Here is a 22995-nt window from a genome sequence, read left to right on the forward strand (position 1 = left end):
CCATATGTTAGTGAAAGGACGTACCTAGTCCGAGAATTAATTGTTCGGAAGGGGTAGCTTGGCGGGGTAGTGGGGGTAGATCAATGATCAGATCTCCCCCCTTTGATATTTCAATATTCCGACATCACAAGAAGCGAAGACGCAAATGAGTGACCACAAACTTCATTATTTCGTGTGTTGCCTTCGTATGTAAGTAAGTAAGTAAGCCAAGCTAGGCAATGCAAAGCAACATTTTCGTATCAGCGCCAGAGTTTGGCCGTACCACGTAGCGCAAGCAAGCAACAGATGTATACAAAAAAAAACATATACATATTATTTGCGCCTCTAGACTCTTAGGAGATAGTAAAATGTTTCTGCTCTGCGCCCAACGATCTTTACTATCATCACCATTCCCCGCCGATGGAGTAGCGAAACACCCTCGTGAAAACTTTCCCTCCTGTTTGTCCCCATAATTTTGCAATACCCTAAAATCGTCAGCAGATTCAATTCAAACACAGAGAATTGATTCTTACTGCGTTAGTGGCAACTCCTGTAAACATAACATTCAAAAATAGGAACTCAAAAGTATTGTTTCCTAACGGCCTCTCGCTGTAATCCAACTCTCGATTTACAGGCCGATAATCAGGCACCCTCCGATAATTGCTAGGCCAATTGTGAGGACTTTCGGCTGCCGAATGCTGATTTTGACGCGGGATCGGTGGTTGAGTTGTTGTTGTGCCATTCTCGGATCCCGTGAGATGGATCTCGTAGTCAGTTAGAATATGTTGTATTTCAGCGGTCGTCGCTCTCGCTATCGTAGTTGTATTCGACATATTAGAGATTTTAATACCGAGATAACCATAAGAAAAGAAAGAGGGCTGCGTTAATGTATTGAATAATATTGGAAGCTGGAGGTTCTGTCGTTCTTTGTGTCATGTGTTTGAAATTAGGCTCGGCCCATCCCCCACATTCCGATGCGTCCTCCCGACAGCAGGTTGGCCACCCCGATCGTAATTTTCTGATATAATGTCTAAATACACAAGCAAGCAGTATTGTTTATCCGGAAAGACCTACCGAAACACTTTCTAGAAATCACGAGAATGGACCCCATCCAGCGCCTTCAGGAGTCTCTTATTGACCGCCGTACTGAGAACGTTCGCTACCGTCAAAACCAACTACAAAGCTTGCATGCTACTCTTTGCAATAGCGCAAATTTAATATGCAATTCGATTGCAGAAGATGCACAAGTTGAAAGCTCAAATGCCGAGGCTGAGACAGAGTATTATCTTTCCATGAATGCCGTGAAGCATTTCTACGAGGGCCTGGGCTTCGAAAAATCAATTAATGACGAGTACTTGATTGCAACAGGGATTGATAACCCTCAGAGACAGGTAGGATATGGTCTAGTAATTATTCGCCCTACTACGCATACAAGGTTATATTCGATTGTATGCCCATTGGCGGCGGCTTTAGCGGCGGGGAATGTTGTCGTCATAGAGGTTCGTTAGTCCTGATGCTTGAAGACGTGTGCCTAATTTATGTAGCTTCCTGATACCCTTCTCAAAGTTGATGCTATCCTGAAGGAGGTCTTACCAGAAGCGTTAGATCCCGACACCTTCGTTATTTCCGCAAAATTGATTGAGGACCCGTCAATTCTTTTATCAAGTCTACTCGTCGACCAAACGTCTGCAACAACAACAACAACCATCGCTAACTCGCTTTCCTCTCAAAACAAGCACCGAACAATTGCTATTGTAGACCGTACAGCAGATATTGAAGCTGCAGCAAAGGCAATTGTAACAGCACGCTTCAAATTTCAAGGCGCTTCTCCGTACAGCCCAGACCTGGTCATTGTTAATGAGTATGTCAAGGATGAGTTCTTTGCAACATGTTCAAAATATGCGAGCCAAATGTTTGTTTCTGGCGTGAAAGCCAAGAGGTCGAGAAGCAATGCTGAAGCCGAGACAAAAAAGTTCTTTGAAGACGCTATTGCCAAAGAGCAATTGTCAACATTTCGTTTTGCGGATTGTATCCTAGCGCATGTCACGGATAGGTTGGTTTTCTCGTCGAGATTTTTGGAATTTGAAGATTAACATGACTCAAGCACCTGCCTAGTGACCGAAATAAAAATCCACGGCTGCTACCTGCCCATAGTTACAAGCACCAGCATGGTTGATGCCATTATCAAAGAGATGAGGTATATCTACACCACTATTAACTCCAACTTTAAAGCTCTCAACTTACTGGTAATTAGGTCAAATCTACTCGCAGCTTATATCTTTGCACAACCTCCGGAAGCTAAATTTCTTGCCCAACACCTCAAGGCACATCTCACTGTCATCAATCAAATACCCGTGAATCTCCTGGTTGGGCCAGCTGCGCCATGTGGGATCGCTATGGAGTACAAGTACCGATATAGCCCCGAAATGTTTTCAATCCAGCGTCCACAATACATTCATGCTCTACCCACCGAGCTGTCGGTAGTTGATGAACATCTTGTTCCTGGCCGGAACCCAAATGGAACCACGAAAGTGAAGCAGTTACGATCATTAGCGACGCGGAAACTGCCTGGGACGGGACAATCGCAGGGGCATGATATTGGATTCTTTGAACAGGGAATATTGTTAGGGTTGGGTGTTGTCTTGAGCATTGTGGTGCCGGCGGCAGGGTGGGGGCTATGGGCAGTGGGGAAGAAAGTTAGGAGTTCGATGTGATTATGTAGGAGTACTGTTTTAATAATAAAATCATCTACAACATATGTGCAGTTGCATACGGATGTGTTATCTGAGGGCGCGCAACCAATCTATCTTATTCTATAAAGACTTCGGGTTTTATTTATTTTATAATATCGTACGAAACAGCGGGATTCAAACCATGTCACTATGTATGATGTCCGACTCCTATGTTCCAGCTTCATGATTTGCATTAAAACGATGATGAATATGATAGCTTAAACTTAGAAATGCCCCTAAAACCTGTACATATCAACTCGAATTAACCCAATGGATCCTTCATCAAACAGCAGCTACCACCCTACCAGTTGAGGGCCACTTCCCAAGCGTATATTGGCTGTTGCACATATTTTGTAGTTCCCAGTCCTCGGCTCCCAACTCAGCTACTGTTCCTCTATCCTCAACTGAGCCACATAACCCAGCAACAAACATGGCTGACATAAAGTGATCATCAGTGGCGTGAGCATCCCTATATTTGGGAACTTTCATCAACATCGTCATAGCCCGCCGGAGTTCAGGACCTGATGTCTTTGTAATAGCGTCTTCAAACTCTTGTCTAAAATCAAGTAATAGACTACTGGGTGGAGAAGGCATGGCGAAGTTATCTGTGCGGTTTCTTATAAGTAAAATATAGCTCCCCGCCCGGATAAACTAATAACGTACCACGGAAGCGCAACATCTGGAACCATGAATTGCGATATAGATTGTGCACAGCACCACCAGAGCCAACAAACAGAACTTTCTCCTTGCGCATGGGGCGCAAAGCGGAGCCGACCTTCACATGAAAGTGTGGATCATAACGAGCGTTCATGGATATAATAGTTGTTGGCGGACAGCCCCCTGGAAACATCCGGATGAGAACCAAATATGTATCGTGTATCCAGTCGAATTTCTCGTTCAGCTTTGCTTTGAAGCCCGACTGTTTAAGCAGATCTAGACATCTGTGCGACATCGGGATATCGGGGTTGAGGGCGTAAGGGACATATTTATCGTGATGGACGTAAGCGACTGGTGATTTCTCCGGCTTGGGATTCGCCGCAATCTCAATTTCATCGCCAATTGTTGCCCAGTGAGCACCCATAATGACGACGTGCTCAATGCCATTTGCGAGTGCTTCATCTCCGCATTTCTTCCAGTAGTCAGCAGAGGCAGACTCCTCGCCAAGCATCATGGTTGAACCATGGGAGAAGAAATGGACAGGTGTCAATTTGTTTGTAGATGCCATATTTTAAAACTGAAAGACCGATAACGCATACGAAGACGCAACATAATCAAAGAAGAGGTTGAAAGTGACAGCTTGTAAGCTGAAGTCATAGACAATGGGCAGATCAATAGAACGGCTTCCCAACATTCTTGCAGCCCACATTCCGAGACTCGTTTTATTGAGTGAAATATAATGTGGCGAGACATTTATGTGGGGCCGACCATCCGTTTAGCCACATTCCCCCACATTCCGTACTTACCCCCAAAGTATGGGGGTCTATTGTCGGAATTCTTGTGGCTGCTCATCTCTCCTACATCGTTTTATGGGGTAGTATCACTGAGCATACTTCTATAATTAGTACATGGTATCGGATAGAGAGCTAAATGCCGTAAAATCAAGTTTTCGTGCTTGTAAAAGCCGCCAATTTTATGCTGCTGAAAGTGACAGGATTTGTACGAGCGCTGTCGAAACATACTTCGTGTCTCGTTTCTAGTTGTGGAATGAGAAGTGGCATATTATTTATTACCATATCTATATCACTTAACTATTACACCTCTCGCCGCAGCCCCCAGCTCCCTTATTAACTGGCTTAAATTCTCCACTAGTGGTGGAGGCGGCGCTTCGTCTCCACCAACCACGCCCCTCAAGATCTTAACAATGGCGTTCATGACACTCCCCGGCTCACGCAACATGGCGATTTCCTCTGACGTACACCCATCAGCCTCAGAGACCAAAAAACACGGTATCCCACGTTGTAGCGCAATGAATGATTTCGTAAATGAACTCTCTTCCACATCTAACCGGACAAGCTCTTCCCCAGAATTATCACCAGCCTCGTCTACGCTATTTACACCTCCAACGAGTGGTAGCTCAGACTCATTTTGGTCATGCTGGGCGTTCGGCCTTAGACTCAAGACGCCAAACGCCCAGAATGTGAGCGCAGAGTGGTATACCGCGACGGCGAAGAAATCTCGCAATCCTCCTTGCAAACCCCTTCTATTATTCAGTAACTTCGCATAGCGGACGATCTGCCCGGCGTGAAACACAGCGGTTCGGGCTTCACGGCTTGCAGCCCATTGTTGGAGAGAGGGATAGACGCGTCGGGCTTCCTCTTCGCCTTCCCTGCCAGCGAAAACTTGTAGGCTATCGAAGGATACGTATAGATTGGTGATGAGGAGCTCCGTTAACAGTTTGGATTGGAGTGCTATGCTTGATTGATTTTTTCGCCCTGGCCCCGGCTCGGGCAATGAGGCGGAGAAAGGCTCTAATAGCTCGCGTAGTTCTTGGTGGCGGTGTCCAAGCACTAAAAAGCTCGAGGAGAGGCGTATTGATGGATATGCCTTTGCAACCGAGTTTAGTTGGCGGTATTCTAGGATTAGGCCCCAGATTCCGTAAGCGATGATAGAATGAGATAGGGCAGAGTCGATGGCTGCCTTGACAGAGGGGCTGTTTAAAGGAGATATGTCATGGAGGCATTGTTGTAAGGATGGGATGCGCTCGTTGGAGTTGATGGAAGAAGTTTGAGTGAGGTAGGTTGATTTCCACTCGGCAGCTGTGCGGGCGAGGAAGAGGTTGCGGGATTCCGGTAAGGGGAGCGAGAGCTCGGCGTAAGAGATTATGGTGGGATTCATGAGCGAGATTGAGGTTTGGGCATCACGGATAAAGAGGTGAAAGACGAGTCTGTCAGATATTAGCAAATTTAGTTTGGAGCGTAATGTAGGCTGGGATAGCTACCGCTTAAAGGATTCCTGCTGCGCCCAACTCCTCCACTTATTCTCTAAAGCCTCACCCTCATCACCCTCCAAGGGAATAATAGCCACGTAGTTCGATCTCAAAAATCGACCTGCTCGTCGACACATCGTTATGACCGTCAGTGCATGACTTTCTGCCAATTCCATCTTTCGTTTATTACCGCTCCAAAGCCCAACATCTAGATTCAGGGCCAGGGCTTGCAACAGGCCAAGGTCACGCGTCATGGAGTTATTCTCCTCGCAAACTACCGGAAGTGATCTCCTCACAGCTTCATGGATTGCAAATCCTAGCTTGCGAATAGTGAAAGATGTAGAAAGAGCGGCACCCGCTGAAACAATGCTACCTAATAGCTCTGCATTCTGTCCCCCAATCTTTAACGTCGGTGAGTGGATCCAAGTATCTGACTGCATGATATGGTATGCGAGGAAGCAATGCAGAAGGTTATCCAGTAACTCTACAGACGGGAAGCTAGACATGACTTTTGTGAATGATGACCTCAAACATGTACTTAGCACCATAGATATGATCTTGTCGCGACCCGCGGCATTGAGACTCTCAGTATTGACGTGCATAGATTCCGCGAAATGTGCTGCAGGACTGCTCATCTCGGAAGGATGTAGAGTAAAATTTTCTTGCTCAACTAATCCTGTGTCTGCGCGAACGGGCGTCCAGCACCAGAGTGATTTGCGAAAAGCCTCAATGCCTAGCGCAAGACGCTCTGCGACCTTTTCTGTAGGTGCGTTTGATTGTGGTGTGGGCATTTCATATTGCAAGGATGATATGTCGATGACCTCTTTGACATAGGCTGTATCGTAGACGGCCTTTCCTTGGTAAAAGTCCATGAGGGTGTAATCTTGATCGTTGAGTTCGAGATTAGATTCCAAGCCGAAAGATAAGACATCTCTGAGGGCCATTGACTGGGCGTCGGTTCCCTGAGAGACGGGTTGTTGGCCATTGAATGGCTCTAACGTGGTCGGCATCATGACCTCTCGTAAGAAATCGGCGAATTCGCTCTCGTCACAGTCTATCAATGCGTTTGATGATAGGGAGGTTTCCATTGGCAATGACATAGACATGTCTAGGAAATATATCAGAAAGGTAACACTTTATCTTCAGACGAGGAAGCTTACCATCTCTATTGTGGCTCTGGGCTGGATCTATAACATGTTCACCTCCCCTCGAAGCCAATTCACCAAGAACTAGATTGCTGCCCGAAGTATAATCCATGATATCATGCTCCTGAGGCTGTCTTGGTTCATTCGCAGACTGAGTAGCAAATGTATCCTCAGACGAAGGATTACCAATATTTTGCTGTATGGTATCGTGAGAGCTGCTAGATAGTTGCCACGATCCATTAACTGTCGCGTCTGTCTCGTTATACTCACAAGTGACACCCTTAGCTTCACATCTTTGGCAAGGTTTCTCTTCTTTACATTTCAGCTTTGCAGCTGCGCAAGCCTTGCATGCATGCGACACACGTCCTGGGCGAGACGGGCATGTTTTGCGGTGCTGGCGGTTGTCGGTGTGAGCTTGTGCATGTCTCTTTAATAAATCACTACGAGAAGATTAGATACGTGCACTGATTAGAGAAGAATGACATATTTATATTTAATACATACGGCCTGTTGAAAGTTTTGAAACAAGCCTCACATCGATATGGTTTCTCGGAGGTATCTAAACGTTGTTGTGGTTAGCACCAAATCTTTTCTGGAGCGGAGGCTCTCGAGAGTCACATTACGGGAACGGAAGTGGCGTGCAAGATGATCTATCCTGGCATATGTCCGTTGGCAGACATTGCACTTAAACGGACCGGGCTGGACTTGATTCTGGCCTCGCTGATTACTGTCGGGATCGGGATCCGGATCTGTTACGTCGGTCGAGTTCATGGCTGCGAAGGGATTTTGATGTGAGGACCGGGAAGTTGTGGAGGAGATGCGGAATATAAGGGAATTTAGAGGGTACTTGTCGGAATGTGGGGGGTGCGGGGTTGGGGGCAACTAAGCCATATATAGTAAACTTGCCAAGTCTGGGGAAATGTGCTCTTCAGCCAATGACGCATCAATTGGTCACGACCTTCCCAGGTCGCCAAGCCCCTTTTGAGAGACTTGATACATTATCGTTAAATAACACTGAAAGTGATAACGACACAATTGAGCGAATGCAGCACATAAATAGTGTAACTACGGTGTATGTATAAACACGTACACTATCCTTCGGTGTGGTCCACTAACCCGAGGGCAGTGAAACGGAGACCAGTAAGCCTCATGGCTGTCCCCGGGGGTTAAGACCATAAACCTATTGTTGTGAGTAAGTGACACTTGTGGAGCTTATCACCTGCGAACCTATACAATCGTAGAGCCCCGTGAAAAGAGTAAAGGTGCAGTTCGAATCCTTCCTATCCCCCTATCCTCTTTTAATTTCCTCTTTCTGTCGAGGCCAAGACAACAACCGCCCTCTCACTCTGAATTTCCTCTCTAACTTTATCAGTTCTTCGTGCTATTTCTGTTTCATCTGCTGTGAATCAAATACTCATACGGTTCTGTCGCATCCTACAAAAGCAATGAATCTCTCCACTAGCCATCTCACCGGCCCTGTGAACGGCGAACTTGGGAAACTATACACCATCCCTGCTCAAATCAATGGCAAAGAAGTCATCCTATCCCCAGCCTTCGACGTCCACTCTCCCATTAACGGGTCTCTAATTCACCGTTGTTCCTCCGCCTCCGTCGCCGACGCCCTCTCCGCCGTCACCGCTGCCCAGGCAGCCTTTCCGGAATGGCGCGACCTCCCCCCAGCTGCAAAACGCGACATCTTTCTTAATACTGCTGAAATATTCAAGAGTAGAAACGAGGAATTGTTGAGATATATGATCGATGAAACTGGCGCAGGCGAGTTCTGGTCCGACTTTAACATCACACTTGCAGCGGATATCCTGAAAGATATCGCAGGCAGAATCTCAAGTCTGAAAGGCGATGCGCCGATAACAGGGAATCCGGGAACAAGCGCAATCGTGTATAAGGAGCCATACGGTGTCATTCTAGGCATCGCTCCATGGTACTCCTCTCTCCATCTCTTCCTCTTTCCTCTCCTCTCTGGACAAAATGCAGATATATACTTACCCACCTTTCCTCTCCCGAATATCCTCCACATCACGACTAACATATCCTAGGAACGCACCCTACATCCTTGGCGTCCGCTCTATTGCCTATGCCTTGGCCGCAGGTAACACTGCCATTCTCAAGGCCTCCGAGTTCTCCCCGCGCTGCGCGTGGGCCATTGCCGATTGCTTTCGTCTCGGCGGCCTCCCCGCCGGCGTTCTAAACACCATTGCGCACTTTACCTCCTCCGCAGCTGCCATCACAGAAGCCCTCATCGCCGATTCGCGTGTCCAGAAAATCAACTTCACGGGCTCTACGGTCGTCGGGCGCATCATCGCCGAGACCGCAGGTCGGCACCTAAAACCCGTCTTGCTGGAGCTGGGCGGCAAAGCGCCTGTGATTGTATGTGAGGATGCGGATCTGGAAGTTGCCGCGACAGAGTGTGCGAAGGGCGCATTTATGCATTGTGGACAGGTGTGCATGAGCACAGAAAAGATTTTGGTGCATAAAGATGTCGCGGCGGCGTTTGAGGAGAGATACAGAGAGAAGGTGGTCGATATGTTTACCAAGCAGGGAGTGTTGATAAATAGGGCGGCTGTGGACAGGAATATGCGACTCGTGAGGGATGCGGTCGGGAAGGGGGCAGAGGTGCTGACTGGGACCGTGGAACAAGATCATCAGCTACCGGGGACGCATATGTCACCAATAGTTGTGAAGGGAGTGACGGAGGCGATGGAATTGTATAATACAGAGTCGTTTGGCCCGACGGTGAGTATTATTGAGGTAGAAACCGAGGAGGAAGCGGTACGGATCGCGAATGATACCCCATATGGCCTCACATCAGCAGTGTTCACGGAGGACCTCAGGCGCGGACTGAGGCTTGCAAAGTGCATTGAGAGTGGTGCAGTGCATATCAATGGGATGACGCTGCATGATGAGACGATGTTGCCACATGGCGGGGTAAAATGCTCAGGTTATGGCAGGTTTGGGAGTGGAGGATTGGAGGAGTGGGTCAGGAGTAAGACGGTTACTTTTAAGAATTAGATAGGTGGGAAAGGCGAAAGCTTTCAGGAAGCTGCGACTGATGCAGCTTGATAATCATACCTTCCGTGTTTATAATTCGAAAATTCTGAGGAAGCTGCGACTGAGACTTATTTACTAATCAATCCTTCCATATCTATAACTCGAGAGCCTCGAGGAAGGTGCGACTGAGGCTTGCTTGATAATCATACCTTCCATATTTACAGCTGTAAAGCCTCGAGGAAGCTGCGACCGAGGCTGGCTTGGTAGTAGTTCCTTCCATATCCATAATTTGAAAGTCCCCAGAGCGAAAGTTAGAAGTTGTATATGTGAGGAGATTTATTTTGGGAATGAGGATGTTATGGCCTTTCCGATGAATAATTCGCAGTTGCAGATTGTATTGAATGAATATGAGAATGACGAATGCTAACAACGAACGTCAATAATGGCTGTGATGTAGTTTAAAGGAACAAGGTTATGTCTAACTATACGTAAGTTATGTATGCTGTACGATCCAATAGATATATTCCGCACTCCAGCACACTAACTATATACAACCCTCCACTCCCCTCCCTGTCTATCTCTACAACTTTTATAATCCTACAGACTCCGAAATTTTAGCTTCGACAGTTCTTTTGCAGCCCTTGTTTTCCAAGCACTGTACTGGGGGTTTATTTACCACGGTTAGTACCATTATGCTCGCCAACTGCTCATTTCTGATTCTTCCTTGAAAGCAGTGTGGAGCTTTGTCAGCTTTGAATGGAATTTGACGTTGGTTATGCTGCCCACATCACCATAATGGCGGAGCGGCTCAATAAAGATAGAGCACCACTTCAGGTCGAGAAACTAAACGAAACAGGCGTGGAAAATAGTTATTCAGATATCTATGGGTAGCTACAAACGATCTACAATACCCGCCTAAAGTTTTGTACCTGAGGCCGTTCTGGTCCCCGGATTTGCAATATCAATCCACTCGAATTGATCATTTAAGAAGCGATGGGCTCGTACATCGCCCGACCTAGCATGTCCCTCAAAGTTCTCCACTCTTGCAGCGCGTCCACATAATTGGCCTAACTCGCCGCTCGCCTTGGCTGATTTTACCTCTTGATAAGTGACAGTCTTAAGATATTTCCCAACCCACAGACCTCCCGTATATCGTGCAGCGCCTCTTGTTGGGAGTACATGGTTAGTCCCGATGACCTATTTCCCATTAGTTTTTGCTTTCTTCTTTGTTTCATATGGGGGTTCACCTTATCACCATAACTAACACAGGTCTTCTCTCCTAAGAACAGAGCTCCGTAATTCGTCATCTTCTCCAACGCTTCCCTCGGCTCCCTTGTCAAGATCTGTACATGCTCTGAAGCGTATGTATCTCCTAACTTGTACGCGTCATCAAGATTCCCTACTACAGCCACCTCTCCAAAATCTCTCCAACTCGTTCCGGCCAGCTCCCTGGTCGGCATATCTTTTAAAATCACGTCAATCAGCCTGATTACCTCCTTGCCTAGACTCTCACTAGTCGTAATTAAGACAGCAGGCGTATCAGGCCCATGTTCTGCCTGGCTCAACAAATCCGTCGCCACAGTAAATGCATCTGCGGACTCGTCTGCAATTATTAGGACTTCTGTTGGGCCTGCAAAAAGATCGATGCCTACCGCGCCAAAGAATTGGCGTTTAGCTTCGGCCACGAAGGCATTGCCGGGCCCAGCAATGAAGTCAACCTTTGGGATTGTGTCAGTACCGATTGCCATGCCACCAATGGCTTGCACGCCACCTAGAATGTATATTGCGTCCGCACCTGCCATGGCCATGGCTGCTACTGTAGCTGCGGGAATAGAGCCGTTGATCGGGGGCGTAAATCCCATTACGTGAGGGACGCCGGCGACTTTGGCGGTGAGGATAGTCATATGAGCAGAGGCTAAGAGTGGATAGCGACCGCCTGGAATATAGCTAGAAAGCTGTTAGTAATAATCTCTTAATTACCTCACAATAGTTGGGAGTAGGGCGCAAAGGAATTGCCATCTATGAACAACAAAGTGTATTAGAATGGGAAATAACTTACCATCCTACGGAATTAATTGGCACGTTTTTCTGTCCCAAGAAAACTCCTGGATGAATCTCAAGCTCAAACTCTTTTAAACTCTCCTTCTGTGCCTGAGCAAACGTCCTCACATTGTGTTGCACCTCCTTGATATCCTTGATTACCTGCTCTGGTAAACTTCTAATGATATCTTCGATATCTTCGGCAGAAAGTTTGAAGGAAGGAGGCGACCACCTGTCAAATTTTTCGGAATAGGAGCGGACGGCAGAGTCTCCATTTTTGCGAATATCCTCGATTACTGAGCTGACAACGGATGGCACATTGGTTGGTGCGCTGCTGCTTGATGGAGCCGTGCTTAGAGATCCTGTCTTTAAATAATGGGTCATCTTGAGTGCTTTGATGTATTGGGTGGGTGGATGTCTGAATAGAAACCGACGTGAGTTGAAGCGATGGGGATAATTTTAGGGGACTTTGAGCTATATATCGATCTGAAGCCAGGGTCAATAAAATATATTAATCATAGATCATGATCATTTTCATATCGGGATTATCGTGCACAAGTTATCCGGAAGGTTATGCGGGGGATGTGCGGGGGATTTATGCGGGGTTATGCGGGGTTCATGTTGAGTATATACCAATCGGAAATCACCATTCAATTCGGGTCTTGTTTTTGCCCATATTGCCGAATATCGGATAGATGTGGACACCAACCGAGACACCACTTGGTTGTCTCCCCGCTGATGATCCCCAGAATTGTTCAAAGCAAGGGCCTTATATTATCTAGCTCATACGGTCTCAGTCACATATTTCCACATCATTCCTCACCTGGCCTTTACAGTGCCGACCGCCAACAGACAATGACTTCAATAACTACATCACCCTTGGCTTCTACCACATCACCTCTACCACCCCAGACGCTTGCAGGCAAGACTGCTATTATTAGCGGTTCATGTTCCGGTATAGGAGCTGAGATTGCACGCGAACTTTCCTCACGCGGCTGCGACATAGTCATCAACTACCCTTTTCCAGCTTTGGAGACACAAGCACTCGAGTTGGCCAACAGTCTCACGTCTCGAGCAATCTCTGTGTGCGCGGATATCTCGACACTTGACGGTCCTCAAACCCTCGTCGCCGCCACAGTGAAGGAATTTGGGAAGGTTGACATCCTTGTTAATAATGCGGCAATTGCTGTTAATCTCCCGCTCGAGGAACAAACTATAGAACATTGGGACTCACTTGTAAACCTGAATGGCAGAGGTACTTTCCTTCTTACCCAAGCTGCGCTACCACATCTCTCCAAGACGGATTCAAGGATCGTCAATATCGATAGCATTTCATCTCGCGCAGCACCTGCTATGCAGACGATCTATGCCGGAACGAAAGGGATGGTGGATTCCTTTACACGATGCTGGGCTAGAGAGCTGCCGCCAAAGTATGGATGTACAGTCAACTCTGTTAGTCCGGGACCCACTATGACAGAGGGTTTTGCGGCGGCGGGAGAATCATTCATGAAATTAATGCAGCCTACTCTTGACCTAACGCCCGTAGGGCCGCGCATGGCGAGGCCTGAGGAGATTGCGTTCGCGGTAGGGTTTCTGTGTGAACCTAGGGCCAGTTGGATTAATGGGCTCAACTTGACAGCAAGTGGGGGGTTATTTATTGATTGATTATATAGATTACTTACCTGGCATATGATATAAACATCGAAGCATATTATAACAACTTGTTAAGCCTGAACCGCATTAGCATGGGCTCAAAGGTAGAGCTGACAGTAGTAAGAGAGAAACACTCAACTTGAGTAACTATGCAAACTAGAAAGCGTCGGGTTAGGACAGCCTCTGGATGCGGATAAGGTACTGCTCATAGTTAAATTACCGAATACAAAAATATATAAGCTCGATGGTATTCTGTTTTTAGAAAAATATCTTCTTCGTCAACTTTATCACCCAAGAAGCAATACCTATCTCAAAAATAATATGTAACGTCGCTCTCATTTTCGGCAACTTTCTATGCTGTAGGTATAATGGGAAGAGTAACATAATTCTCCAACTCCCTTCCAAAATGCAGGTGATTTTGCCCCATAAACTTCCACCTTGGCCTATCCGCCTCACTATTATGTTGGAAGACCCCACAACCCTGCGTATCTCCACTGGCTACTTCAAGCATAATTCTCCCTCCCTTCTCAACCACGACATTCGTTGGCCAGATCTCGACATCCACCTTATACACCTCTCTTGCTTTGACTTGTTCCACATCTGTAGAAACATATTCTCGATGTATCAAGTAACTTCTGTGTCTCGGGTGCTTTTCGTGAACTTTTCGCATCGAGCAGCGTAACCAGCCTTTGGTTAATGGGACACCGTCGCCCGCTGTACCGGTATACAACACCTCTTCCCCACTAGGATCGATGTGTCGAAGTGTAAGAAAAAGATCAATATCTTTCTCCAACATAGCGTCCTCACTGGTATCAGGAGTCATGCTGACATTTAAATGCGCAGTAACATGGCCCGTTATTTCCGTTTGTTTCTCAAACGGCCTGGTCTCAAATCTGACACCGTGGAAATCATCTATTGATCCTAAAGCATCATAAGTCAACTTTACCTCCTCTGTTTCCTTTGAGGGAGTCGTGGATAGTTCCTTTCTGGATGTGAGGAAGTATTTCGTGTATTGAGTGTGAGGGAGTGGCCATGCGGTTTCGGTGCGTTTAGTGTATGCGGACTCTGCAACAGCATCGTTAAATCCCAAGTTGCCTTTGCGAATGGTTATAGTTACAGGCGGGACTTTTCCTGGTGTGGACCAGCCGTAGGTATCTTGGCCTTTTAGGAAGGCGTCGAAGAATGACTTTTGGATCTCGACTTCATTATGGTAGCTATACAACACTGTTAGCTAGCCCTTGGTTCCCTGTAAGTACGAAAAGGGGTTGAGGTTGGAGATGAAATCAAAACACTATTAGCCGCTCAAATTGGGTTGATATGTTTGCGGCTTGTATTAGATTGCTCGGACAGAGAGGAAAGAAGAGGATAGACCGACTAGAATGGGAGGTCATGTCGACCGGTAATGAAGCGCAAATATTTGAATTTTGAGCCCGCTCTCACATAACCCTCGACATTTCCTCTCAAATGTAAAAGAATACCACCCCAGTTGGCCACAGACAGTAGTGGAACCTCGATATCCTCTAAATTGAATTCCTTGCTGGCATAGTACTCATCGTCCCTGAATCTATTTGCTTCGTTGTCTTCAGTTTGGTCCATGCGATTCTTCCTAAGAATATCTTCTGATAAATCACCCTCAATGGTATCTTCTTGGCCACGGGCACCAGGCCCATCTGGAGGGAATGTGAGTTTTGAACGTCCAGGCTTGCCGTATTGATTCACGAGAACCTGACGGTTCCACCAAAAGTCGACGAATTTATTGGATAGTATTCCACCGTGGCGGCATCGATCGCGATAGTAATCCGACATTCCCTCCCAAGGAATTATAGCAGCCAAACCTTTTGGTCTCCGCGCAGCAACTCGCCATTGACTTCCTAGCCTAGAGTTTAGCACTTGAGTAAATAAAAGTATTGGGAGGGTATGAGCGTACCGGCATAATAACTAATCCCTAATAAACCAACCTTTCCGGTACTCCACTCTTGCTCTGCAGCCCATTCGACCACATCAAAGAAACACTCACTGGTTCCTCGGCTCATCGTATCCAGCAACCCTGGACTCTGTCCCAGACCCCTCTCATCAGCACGCACAACAATGTAGCCTCGCGCAGTCCAATACACGGGGTCTGGAGTCTCCCATGCGCTGTATTTACTTTTATGCTCAGGATTCACTTCGTTGAACGAGCCCTTGAAAAAAGTGGCGTAAGGGATGTCCTTTCCGTATGGTCCGTATGTAACCAGCACTGGGAATTTATTGCCATTTTCGGTACTTAGAGGTAGATAGACGTTACAGCGGACAGGTAAATCCGACTTTTTAAGAGGGATTGAGACATTTTTTTCGAATATGAGGCTGTTTTCCTCGTCTCTGTGCACTTCTTTGATGTCTCTAATAATATTGGTTTCCGCCATTTAGTCGATAGAGTTGTATTGTCACAATTGCTCTTTGTATCGGGAGGAAGAGATGGTCTGGGAATCAGTCGATCGTATACTCTTATCTTATTATAATGCGCTGGTATGGACTGGACGTCCTCTGAACCCCTCTACAAATGATGTGGGGTCGGAATGGTGTGGGGGTGGACTTTTTCGGGTTCGCTGGGAAATTTCCATGTCGGGTTTAACTTGGAGGGGCCGAGCCGAACGAAAACTACTTTGGAAATGCGAACCATTATCATTTTACTGGATAGTATTGTACCAAGATGGTTCATGGGTACTGTAGTGCGATATCGTACATTCCCCATCGCTATCATCCGAAACACGCTATGTATTAATATAGAGACTACTCATATATCGAATTCCCGAGTCCTTATAATTTCCATAAAAATCGACTTTATTATTCTTAACACCAGCTACTAAGATCTCTTTCTACATTTCCAATCTTAGAATATCTTCCTCATCCTCGTTGTTAACCATGGGTCCACCGCCACCAACATCAACAGACGTACCACCAGCTTCTACTCGTGGTCTCTCTCACCCAAAACGCTTCATCACCGACCATGACAGTGATGGAAATGCGATCTTTAGTACAGCACTCCCGGAGGAAATCCCTTTCCAGCAAATACCCAACGATGCCATCTTTTCGCTATGCTACGCAACGAACGAGTCACCGGTATTGTTAAATGACAATGCGGATGTTAATGTATATTCCAGTATGCAACCCATCTCACACGAATTATTATTTTCTGCGATGAGATGAAAAGTATGTCAGGTTTGTGTTGCTAATTTGGTACAACTTTTAGACTACCTACACAACCTTCCTGGTGTAATGATCCCTGGTGGCACTGTTCTGCGCCTGGTGGACTTGCCACCAGGCGCGACATCGCCCATGCACCGTACCGTCTCGCTCGACTATGGTGTAGTGCTAGAGGGCGAAATTGAACTCATCCTTGATAAAGGTGCTACTCGACTGATGAAGCGTGGTGATATGAGCATACAGCGTGGCACTATACACGCGTGGAAAAATGTAGGGGCGGAGGGCAAGTGGGCTAGAATGTTGTATATTTTACAGGAATGTAAACCATTAGAAATTGCTGGCCAGGAACTTGGGGAGGATTATGGTGGATTACAGGTTCCTAAGAGTCGGAACTGATGGAAATATCTTCATAAAGATTTAAATCGATTTTTGCTTTACACCCATTTAAAGGCCATTGTGATCATCTTCATGTGACAAATGCCACGTGTACGAGAAACCTCGTTGGACAGCCTTACTATCAAATTGAAATCTAACTCGCTTCTTGTTGGCTTTGTTAACGTTATATGAACCGCTAAAATGTAAAGGTATTTGCAGCTTGAAAATCATGTTATTTAATTTTAAAGCTATGCCCGTTGTCTGAACTAAATCCTACTCGATTCTCCTCGCAGTACTAACATCCGGCACCCCAGTACCTTCCACCACCTTCGCACCCACGACCTCGTAAATTGGAATATCTGCAAGCACAGTCACAATATGATGTAATGTGGGTAGTGCATCCAAATCCAACTTGTCAAAGCTAACGCTAGCCTTTGCCGGCTTCGCAACGCTCTTGACCGTCGATGGCACCACTTTCGACTCTTCTTCATGAGGGACCACGATTGGATATTCACAGTCTGATTTTCCTCTCATATCTTTACCTACCGCAGGAATATATTTGTATGTCAGGATTCCGTAGTCGGACTCCCCGCCTATTGTCCCCATTTCTGTCGCTGGATCGGTAGCTAAGAGACCTTCAAGGTTGAAGTCGCAGAATTTAGCGCCTTGCCACGACGCCTGCATACGATATGATTCGGATCGACGATGGATATCGATTGCACAGTATACCTTAGGCATTCCTAGGTCTTCCCGGCCAGATATTATTGGGTCCGCTAAACTTTCGAATAGGAGGGGCATGTATGTTCCGTCAATGATCGTCCCATCTCGCTTGGTATATTGGACTCCGTGGATGTATAATCCGAAGTGATTGTACCCGCCACCACCTAACCATGTCATGTTTCCCAGAGTAGTAGTCGAGAAACTCGCATATGCCACGGAACCAGGGGACTTAAAGCGAAACGATTCGGTTGGAAACAGGTTCTTCAGAAATGTTGCGGAGGTTCGAAATTTGATAGATGCCGTAAGGAACGTTTGATCTAGGCTGGACCTGGGGTTGCCCCATATGTCTTGTCTCGGGCCAGGTGCAGGGCCGAACGCAATCGGCATGCGGTAGTAGAGTTCCGGATGTTTGGCGCGTCGCCATTTGAGGAAAATGTTTGTTGAGTTGTCAAACTCGTCATGGCCAAAGTTGTAAGCTGTGTATTTCATCACTATGGTTTCTTAGTAAGGCAATGACAAGACGTGGGAGAGTGGGTGACAAACTATCAATAGCAGGCTTTCCATCCACGCAGTCAACACCAGCCTGTCGAGAGTAATCTTGGATGTTGTTTGCGCGTTCATAACGAATTTGCTTATAGAGCTTAAGTCGCTCTGGTACCTCTTCAGGTTGAGTGCCTAAGGGAAGGACCACTGACAAAGTGGCTCCGTCTTCCAAGGCAATTCCTGCACCTTGTCCTTGATCTGTTCTGGTTAGTATACAAAAGTACATTTATTCTTGTAAGATCTTACGTGGTAAGAAAGGATGTGCGGCATCTCCTAATACTGCCATCTTCCCTTTGATCCATGTTGGCATGACCTCCATATCCAGGAGCTTCCAAACTTTCAAACTGGTTGGATCGGCTTTTTTGAAAAGTGATAGTAACTTTGGATCAAAGTCTCGGTATACTTTCAGAAGGTCATCTATAGAGGCTTGCTTATTCCATTCTTCTTCATATTAGCAACTTCATTAGTAGAGGCTAAGAATGAACACATACCAGTAGTGCCACCTTGTGATTCTCCTTCGGGATGAATGCAGACGAAATTTAGTAGTTCGTTATTATCACATGGGTAAACCACAACACGTCTATCGGCCCCGTACCAAATAACCAACTCATTGTCATTTTCGAGCAGTCCTTTTATCTCGGGATCTGCACTGGCAAGTTTTCGGGGAATAAGGAATCTGAATGCAGCTTTTCCTGACCCAAAGAGCTTGTTAGGTTGCCCGGTAATACATTCTCTGGTCTTAGACTGTATGCATCGTCAGCAACAATTCGCTAGACTAAAAGTAGACTCACATATATGCCATCTGCCCCTAATATCAAATCTGCCTGTATTTTGTCTCCCCCTTCCAACGTGATCGTCGCATTTTCTGTATCAACTGCCAATACCTTACTCGACAAGTGAAGCTCTGCAGGTCTTCCTTTCCCATCCTTTCCAGTCGCGATCTGCTTTAACTTATCATGTAGTTTAACACGGTGCACCAACATCCATGGATGCTGCCATATCTTGTTCTGTTCTCTCAGGTCAACCTTTCTTGTCTCGACGCCCTTTTCGTTGTATTCAGCCAAGCGCGACATTTCCACAGCACCAAACTCCTCTGCCATGATGCCATAACGGCGCAGGATACCATTAGAATTTGGAGCAAGATGAATTGCAGCACCGACCTCTGATGCGAATTGGGATTGTTCATACAACTATAAACTGTAAGTATAGGAGGGTTGATACATGTCAATGTGGGGACTTTACAGAGACATTGTGCCCAGCCCTGCGTAATCCAATGGCAGCACCTAGCCCACCAATACCAGCGCCTACAATAGCAATATCAAGACCCTTCCGGCTGCATTCTCCGTTAACCCCGCCAGTGTCGCCATTCACTACCACAGCCATGGTGGTATTCGCGGCGTTATAGAATTTGGTCGCCATCGCTCCTGTACTTTAAAATATTCAAGGATTGCAGAGCAAGATTGGGTCAAGTGTGCTATATTCTGCTCGTATGTGATGAGAGACAGATGGACGCGGTCTTTAATTAGTAATTTATTTTCAAGCAGGCTATGAATACTCGGGCACCGGGGTGGCCTGCCATTCCCGTCGGCTCTCCACATGGACGCCCATGCAACGTCAGGCACCAGTCCTTCAAGTTGATAAAGGCTAGAACAATTACAGTCATCGGGATTGTGGGGGATCGCGTGGCGACGGCAGGAATGTGGGGGACAGGAACATGGGGCTAGTGGTGTCGGCCGCGGCAACGCTTGCGTGTTGTCGGCTCCGGGTCGGCTGGTAGGCCTAAACACTGGTTTTGAAAAGACATTGAAGACAGAAGATGGGGATAATGGTCTAATCATATTCGAGACAATGAACTTGATAATTATTCCTACGACACTCACGCCTCATGTCAGCACCATTAGTAGTCCTCATAACCGGCGGCTCTGCTGGCCTAGGCGCTGCCACCGCACGAGTTTTTGCCAAAGCTGGCATGCGAGTGATAATCAACTATTCTACTAATGAATCACGTGCGAATACTCTGATTGAACAATTACACCAGATCTCTCCTTTATCGAAGACCAAAGAATGTCAGAATTTCGTTTCGGTTCGTGCGGATCTGTCTAAAAAGTCCGACATCGAACACTTGGTCACAGAATCCGTATCGCAAATGGGAAAATTGGATGCTGTCTTCAGTAATGGGGGATGGACTGCAATACAGGATTTCAATGATCTAGATGATAATGTCGATGAGGAGATGTGGGATAAATGTTGGAATATGAATGTGAAGAGTCATCTGTGGTTGATGCGTGCCGCCAAGAAATACCTCGATGAGAGTGAAGGGGTATTTATCACCACGGCGAGTTTGGCTGGAGTGAGACCAAGCGGTAGTTCGTTGGTATGAGAATTTCTAATGCGTAGTTTATATTTCTTTGTCTATATTTAGAGATTCAACTAGACTAACAGTTTATCTATAGGCATATTCTGTTACAAAAGCAGCACAGATCCATTTAGCTAAATCTTTGGCTGTGATTTGCAGTCCTAGAATACGGGTGAACTCTGTTTCCCCTGGAATCCTCCTTACAGTCTGTTTCGCATAAATTTTACCGCTTTTGGCTGAAAACTAATGGATGGTAGGATTGGGGTCTAAAATTTCCTCAAGAACGGCTTGATTCAGCGATGGCAAAAGCTCAATTAAAAAGATTTGCTACGGTTGAGGTAAATTATCCATCCTTCGCTCTTTTGTCGAAATTATCCACGATTCAACAATTCTGAGAACTCGTTGACTCGTGCGTGTTGAAAAATCGTGATTAGTTGCTGATTTAGCCAATATAGGATGTTGCGGAACAGGTTTTATGTTTTGTAAGAAGCCGAAGTGTGACGGGTGCAAATGCGGTAATAGATGCTGGGTGGTCTCTATAGTATTTGCCTATATATCTCAATGCTCAACACTTACCTGCGCCATGTATTCGAAATGAGAAATAGTGTAGTAAATAATTTGATATTATGATCTCTAAAATTAGATTTTAGACCAATTCTGGTTATCTAATCCTCTTGTCCCAGATATATCTCCATCGTCCAGATACCCACTAACCGTTCCCTTTGGATCCCACTTTCTCCTCAGTTTCATCAACTTCTCCGCTGCCTCATCTGTCCAAAATTTCGTCGTCCTGATCTGAAAGTCCGAATCCCCAAGATAAGCACCCTTAGACATCGGTGCGACATCCTTCATAATATTATTAACCCACCCTTTACACCTCACGTCATCCTCTACATTCTCCCAAACCGTATACAATGCAAAGTAGTGGTCACTTTGCATAGTGCACGCCATATCTGGCAATGGTCTTCTACTCATAGGAGCCATTGAAAACCAAAGCGCAAAACTCTTCGGATGGGGAAGTGTTGTAAATGCCTTCTCCAATACAGCAGTCACATCCACATCATCGTTTATATACGCGTTCTCGGTGCAGTAGCGATGATTTGACGGATTTGCCTTGGCCTGGTCCTGGTATTGATCGGCGACGCTGGTAGGTTGCGATATAACTTCGACTATGGCTCCAGCCGGATGAGAGTCGTTTAGTGGTCGCAAGGCTTCGCAGGCTGCAGATTCAGATTCTTGGAATGTGACAATATGTACCATTATACAGATTTCGTCAATTCCTTCGGGTATGAGACTTACGGCTACGATTTCGTTGCCTGGGTCAGATGTGGGTGAGGCCTAGAAGATTTTGTTAGGTCCAGAATGTTTCGTTATGTCAACCAAAAGGAAAGGAATGGAGTATGCGTGTATATAATATACGAAAGTGGATAAGTGGCGTAATAGGAGTAACAAAGAAATTGTTGTTACCTTAATAACCCAATCCATCACGATTTTATACTCAGAGATCGGATATATGAATGTAGACCTATACATGGCTGCAGGCTTCGGGCGGACGTTTAGATAAAACCTTGTGACAATTGCTGGAAACCCTGTAGTCGTGTTATAAAGAACAGTTCTATTAAGGTACCAGATATAATCTTACCTGGCCCAGCACCTCGAGCACACCATAAAAGTTCTGCATTTTCAGTCTCGTTGCAGTGTAGGATTTCACCAGCAGCAGTCACAACATCAAGGCCGACGATTTGCTCGCAAGCCCATCCCCAATTCTAGATCTCTCCGTTATTAAATGATTGAAAGTTCCGTAAACGAGTCGTACCTTGCAATTCCACCCCATTCCACCTTGCAGCAAGAAACCACCAATCCCAACATCAGGACAGTGCCCACCCCCAAACATGAAGCCCCTCTTTCCAATAATTTCATTGAGCATAATTCCTGTAGTACTTGGTGACGCCTTTACGATTCTCTTGCTCTCATCAAGCTCAACTTCGTTCAGGCCCTCCAAGTCAATGAGAATTGCGTCATCACGAACACTCCATGCTGCCCAGCTGTGACCCCCAGACCTCACCGATACTCTGCATTGTAACTGATTTGCCAATTGAACAGCTTCTTGCACATGCGATGGGTGGGTTACTTTAACTATCGCTCGTGGATACCGATTCGGTTTTATGGCATTAAAAACGCGATCGACACGTTCTTTTTCGTAGACATTGGCGTCGGCGGAATCTCTCCAGGTGATGAACATTGCGGGAGTTGCCATTGTGAGGATTTAATCTGACAGTATAAATGATATGATGAAAATCAATTGCTTGAGGTGTCCTTTTAAGATATTTTAATTGC

At 46.2% G+C, this 22995-nt stretch overlaps 11 protein-coding genes across 11 annotated transcripts; 5 read left to right on the plus strand and 6 right to left on the minus strand.

The window, feature by feature from the left end:
- Nucleotides 1-1079: 1079 nt before the first annotated feature.
- Nucleotides 1080-2693, plus strand: VE01_04212 (uncharacterized protein; the record flags this gene model as incomplete). Its single annotated transcript, XM_018273687.1, has 3 exons — nucleotides 1080-1478; nucleotides 1524-2032; nucleotides 2084-2693. 3 exons carry the CDS (start codon nucleotides 1080-1082, stop codon nucleotides 2691-2693), a joined length of 1518 nt encoding a protein of 505 aa, XP_018130469.1.
- A 109-nt stretch (nucleotides 2694-2802) lies between these two features.
- VE01_04213 (uncharacterized protein) lies at nucleotides 2803-4083 on the minus strand. Its single transcript, XM_018273688.2, has 2 exons — nucleotides 3375-4083; nucleotides 2803-3316 (listed from the first exon to the last, which is right to left on the minus strand). Exons 1-2 carry the CDS (start codon nucleotides 3934-3936, stop codon nucleotides 2994-2996), a joined length of 885 nt encoding a protein of 294 aa, XP_018130391.2. The 5' UTR covers nucleotides 3937-4083; the 3' UTR covers nucleotides 2803-2993.
- Nucleotides 4084-4451: 368 nt separating this feature from the next.
- On the minus strand, nucleotides 4452-7585 carry VE01_04214 (uncharacterized protein; the record flags this gene model as incomplete). The annotated part of the gene is made up of 4 exons (XM_059463597.1): nucleotides 7287-7585; nucleotides 6798-7222; nucleotides 5650-6745; nucleotides 4452-5595 (listed from the first exon to the last, which is right to left on the minus strand). Exons 2-4 carry the CDS (start codon nucleotides 6892-6894, stop codon nucleotides 4452-4454), a joined length of 2337 nt encoding a protein of 778 aa, XP_059319710.1. The 5' UTR covers nucleotides 6895-7222; nucleotides 7287-7585.
- A 141-nt stretch (nucleotides 7586-7726) lies between these two features.
- Nucleotides 7727-9869, plus strand: VE01_04215 (uncharacterized protein). The gene is made up of 3 exons (XM_059463598.1): nucleotides 7727-7854; nucleotides 7909-8044; nucleotides 8155-9869. Exon 3 carries the CDS (start codon nucleotides 8769-8771, stop codon nucleotides 9807-9809), a length of 1041 nt encoding a protein of 346 aa, XP_059319711.1. The 5' UTR covers nucleotides 7727-7854; nucleotides 7909-8044; nucleotides 8155-8768; the 3' UTR covers nucleotides 9810-9869.
- Nucleotides 9870-10703: 834 nt separating this feature from the next.
- VE01_04216 (uncharacterized protein) lies at nucleotides 10704-12379 on the minus strand (the record flags this gene model as incomplete). The annotated part of the gene is made up of 3 exons (XM_018273691.2): nucleotides 11848-12379; nucleotides 11036-11735; nucleotides 10704-10985 (listed from the first exon to the last, which is right to left on the minus strand). The coding sequence occupies exons 1-3, from the start codon at nucleotides 12210-12212 to the stop codon at nucleotides 10704-10706; spliced, it is 1347 nt and encodes a 448-aa protein (XP_018130397.1). The 5' UTR covers nucleotides 12213-12379.
- A 137-nt stretch (nucleotides 12380-12516) lies between these two features.
- On the plus strand, nucleotides 12517-13703 carry VE01_04217 (uncharacterized protein). The gene has a single exon (XM_018273692.2). It carries the CDS (start codon nucleotides 12567-12569, stop codon nucleotides 13491-13493), a length of 927 nt encoding a protein of 308 aa, XP_018130390.2. The 5' UTR covers nucleotides 12517-12566; the 3' UTR covers nucleotides 13494-13703.
- A 112-nt stretch (nucleotides 13704-13815) lies between these two features.
- VE01_04218 (uncharacterized protein) lies at nucleotides 13816-16030 on the minus strand. The gene is made up of 3 exons (XM_018273693.2): nucleotides 15409-16030; nucleotides 14980-15352; nucleotides 13816-14695 (listed from the first exon to the last, which is right to left on the minus strand). Exons 1-3 carry the CDS (start codon nucleotides 15881-15883, stop codon nucleotides 13834-13836), a joined length of 1710 nt encoding a protein of 569 aa, XP_018130400.1. The 5' UTR covers nucleotides 15884-16030; the 3' UTR covers nucleotides 13816-13833.
- Nucleotides 16031-16198: 168 nt separating this feature from the next.
- On the plus strand, nucleotides 16199-17104 carry VE01_04219 (uncharacterized protein). Its single transcript, XM_018273694.2, has 2 exons — nucleotides 16199-16620; nucleotides 16711-17104. The coding sequence occupies exons 1-2, from the start codon at nucleotides 16383-16385 to the stop codon at nucleotides 17058-17060; spliced, it is 588 nt and encodes a 195-aa protein (XP_018130401.1). The 5' UTR covers nucleotides 16199-16382; the 3' UTR covers nucleotides 17061-17104.
- Nucleotides 17105-17298: 194 nt separating this feature from the next.
- Nucleotides 17299-19685, minus strand: VE01_04220 (uncharacterized protein; the record flags this gene model as incomplete). Its single annotated transcript, XM_018273695.2, has 6 exons — nucleotides 17299-18250; nucleotides 18303-18500; nucleotides 18549-18743; nucleotides 18794-19046; nucleotides 19094-19492; nucleotides 19545-19685. The coding sequence occupies 6 exons, from the start codon at nucleotides 19683-19685 to the stop codon at nucleotides 17313-17315; spliced, it is 2124 nt and encodes a 707-aa protein (XP_018130553.1). The 3' UTR covers nucleotides 17299-17312.
- Nucleotides 19686-20187: 502 nt separating this feature from the next.
- VE01_04221 (uncharacterized protein) lies at nucleotides 20188-21221 on the plus strand (the record flags this gene model as incomplete). The annotated part of the gene is made up of 4 exons (XM_018273696.2): nucleotides 20188-20676; nucleotides 20756-20863; nucleotides 20916-20996; nucleotides 21114-21221. 4 exons carry the CDS (start codon nucleotides 20188-20190, stop codon nucleotides 21198-21200), a joined length of 765 nt encoding a protein of 254 aa, XP_018130552.2. The 3' UTR covers nucleotides 21201-21221.
- A 76-nt stretch (nucleotides 21222-21297) lies between these two features.
- On the minus strand, nucleotides 21298-22915 carry VE01_04222 (uncharacterized protein; the record flags this gene model as incomplete). The annotated part of the gene is made up of 4 exons (XM_018273697.1): nucleotides 21298-21996; nucleotides 22126-22247; nucleotides 22301-22424; nucleotides 22475-22915. The coding sequence occupies 4 exons, from the start codon at nucleotides 22913-22915 to the stop codon at nucleotides 21298-21300; spliced, it is 1386 nt and encodes a 461-aa protein (XP_018130555.1).
- Between the last annotated feature and the right edge of the window lie 80 nt (nucleotides 22916-22995).

The sequence above is a fragment of the Pseudogymnoascus verrucosus genome (assembly GCF_001662655.1).
Source record: "Pseudogymnoascus verrucosus strain UAMH 10579 unplaced genomic scaffold scaffold_21, whole genome shotgun sequence".
NCBI lineage: Eukaryota > Fungi > Ascomycota > Leotiomycetes > Thelebolales > Thelebolaceae > Pseudogymnoascus > Pseudogymnoascus verrucosus.

What these genes read in the sequence shown, in the direction of transcription:
- VE01_04213 (XM_018273688.2), bottom strand. Translation starts at nt 3,936, where the DNA reads ATGGCATCTACAAACAAATTGACACCTGTCCATTTCTTCTCCCATGGT. An exon ending in CCAGATGTTGCGCTTCCGTG is followed by an intron (nt 3,317 to 3,374) that starts GTACGTTATTAG and finishes GAAACCGCACAG; the next exon opens with ATAACTTCGCCATGCCTTCT.
- VE01_04215 (XM_059463598.1), top strand. Translation starts at nt 8,769, where the DNA reads ATGCAGATATATACTTACCCACCTTTCCTCTCCCGAATATCCTCCACA.
- VE01_04217 (XM_018273692.2), top strand. Translation starts at nt 12,567, where the DNA reads ATGATCCCCAGAATTGTTCAAAGCAAGGGCCTTATATTATCTAGCTCA.
- VE01_04218 (XM_018273693.2), bottom strand. Translation starts at nt 15,883, where the DNA reads ATGGCGGAAACCAATATTATTAGAGACATCAAAGAAGTGCACAGAGAC. An exon ending in AGGGATTAGTTATTATGCCG is followed by an intron (nt 15,353 to 15,408) that starts GTACGCTCATAC and finishes ACTCTAGGCTAG; the next exon opens with GAAGTCAATGGCGAGTTGCT. An exon ending in GATATCGAGGTTCCACTACT is followed by an intron (nt 14,696 to 14,979) that starts GTCTGTGGCCAA and finishes AGTGTTGTATAG; the next exon opens with CTACCATAATGAAGTCGAGA.
- VE01_04219 (XM_018273694.2), top strand. Translation starts at nt 16,383, where the DNA reads ATGGGTCCACCGCCACCAACATCAACAGACGTACCACCAGCTTCTACT. An exon ending in GGATGTTAATGTATATTCCA is followed by an intron (nt 16,621 to 16,710) that starts GTATGCAACCCA and finishes TACAACTTTTAG; the next exon opens with ACTACCTACACAACCTTCCT.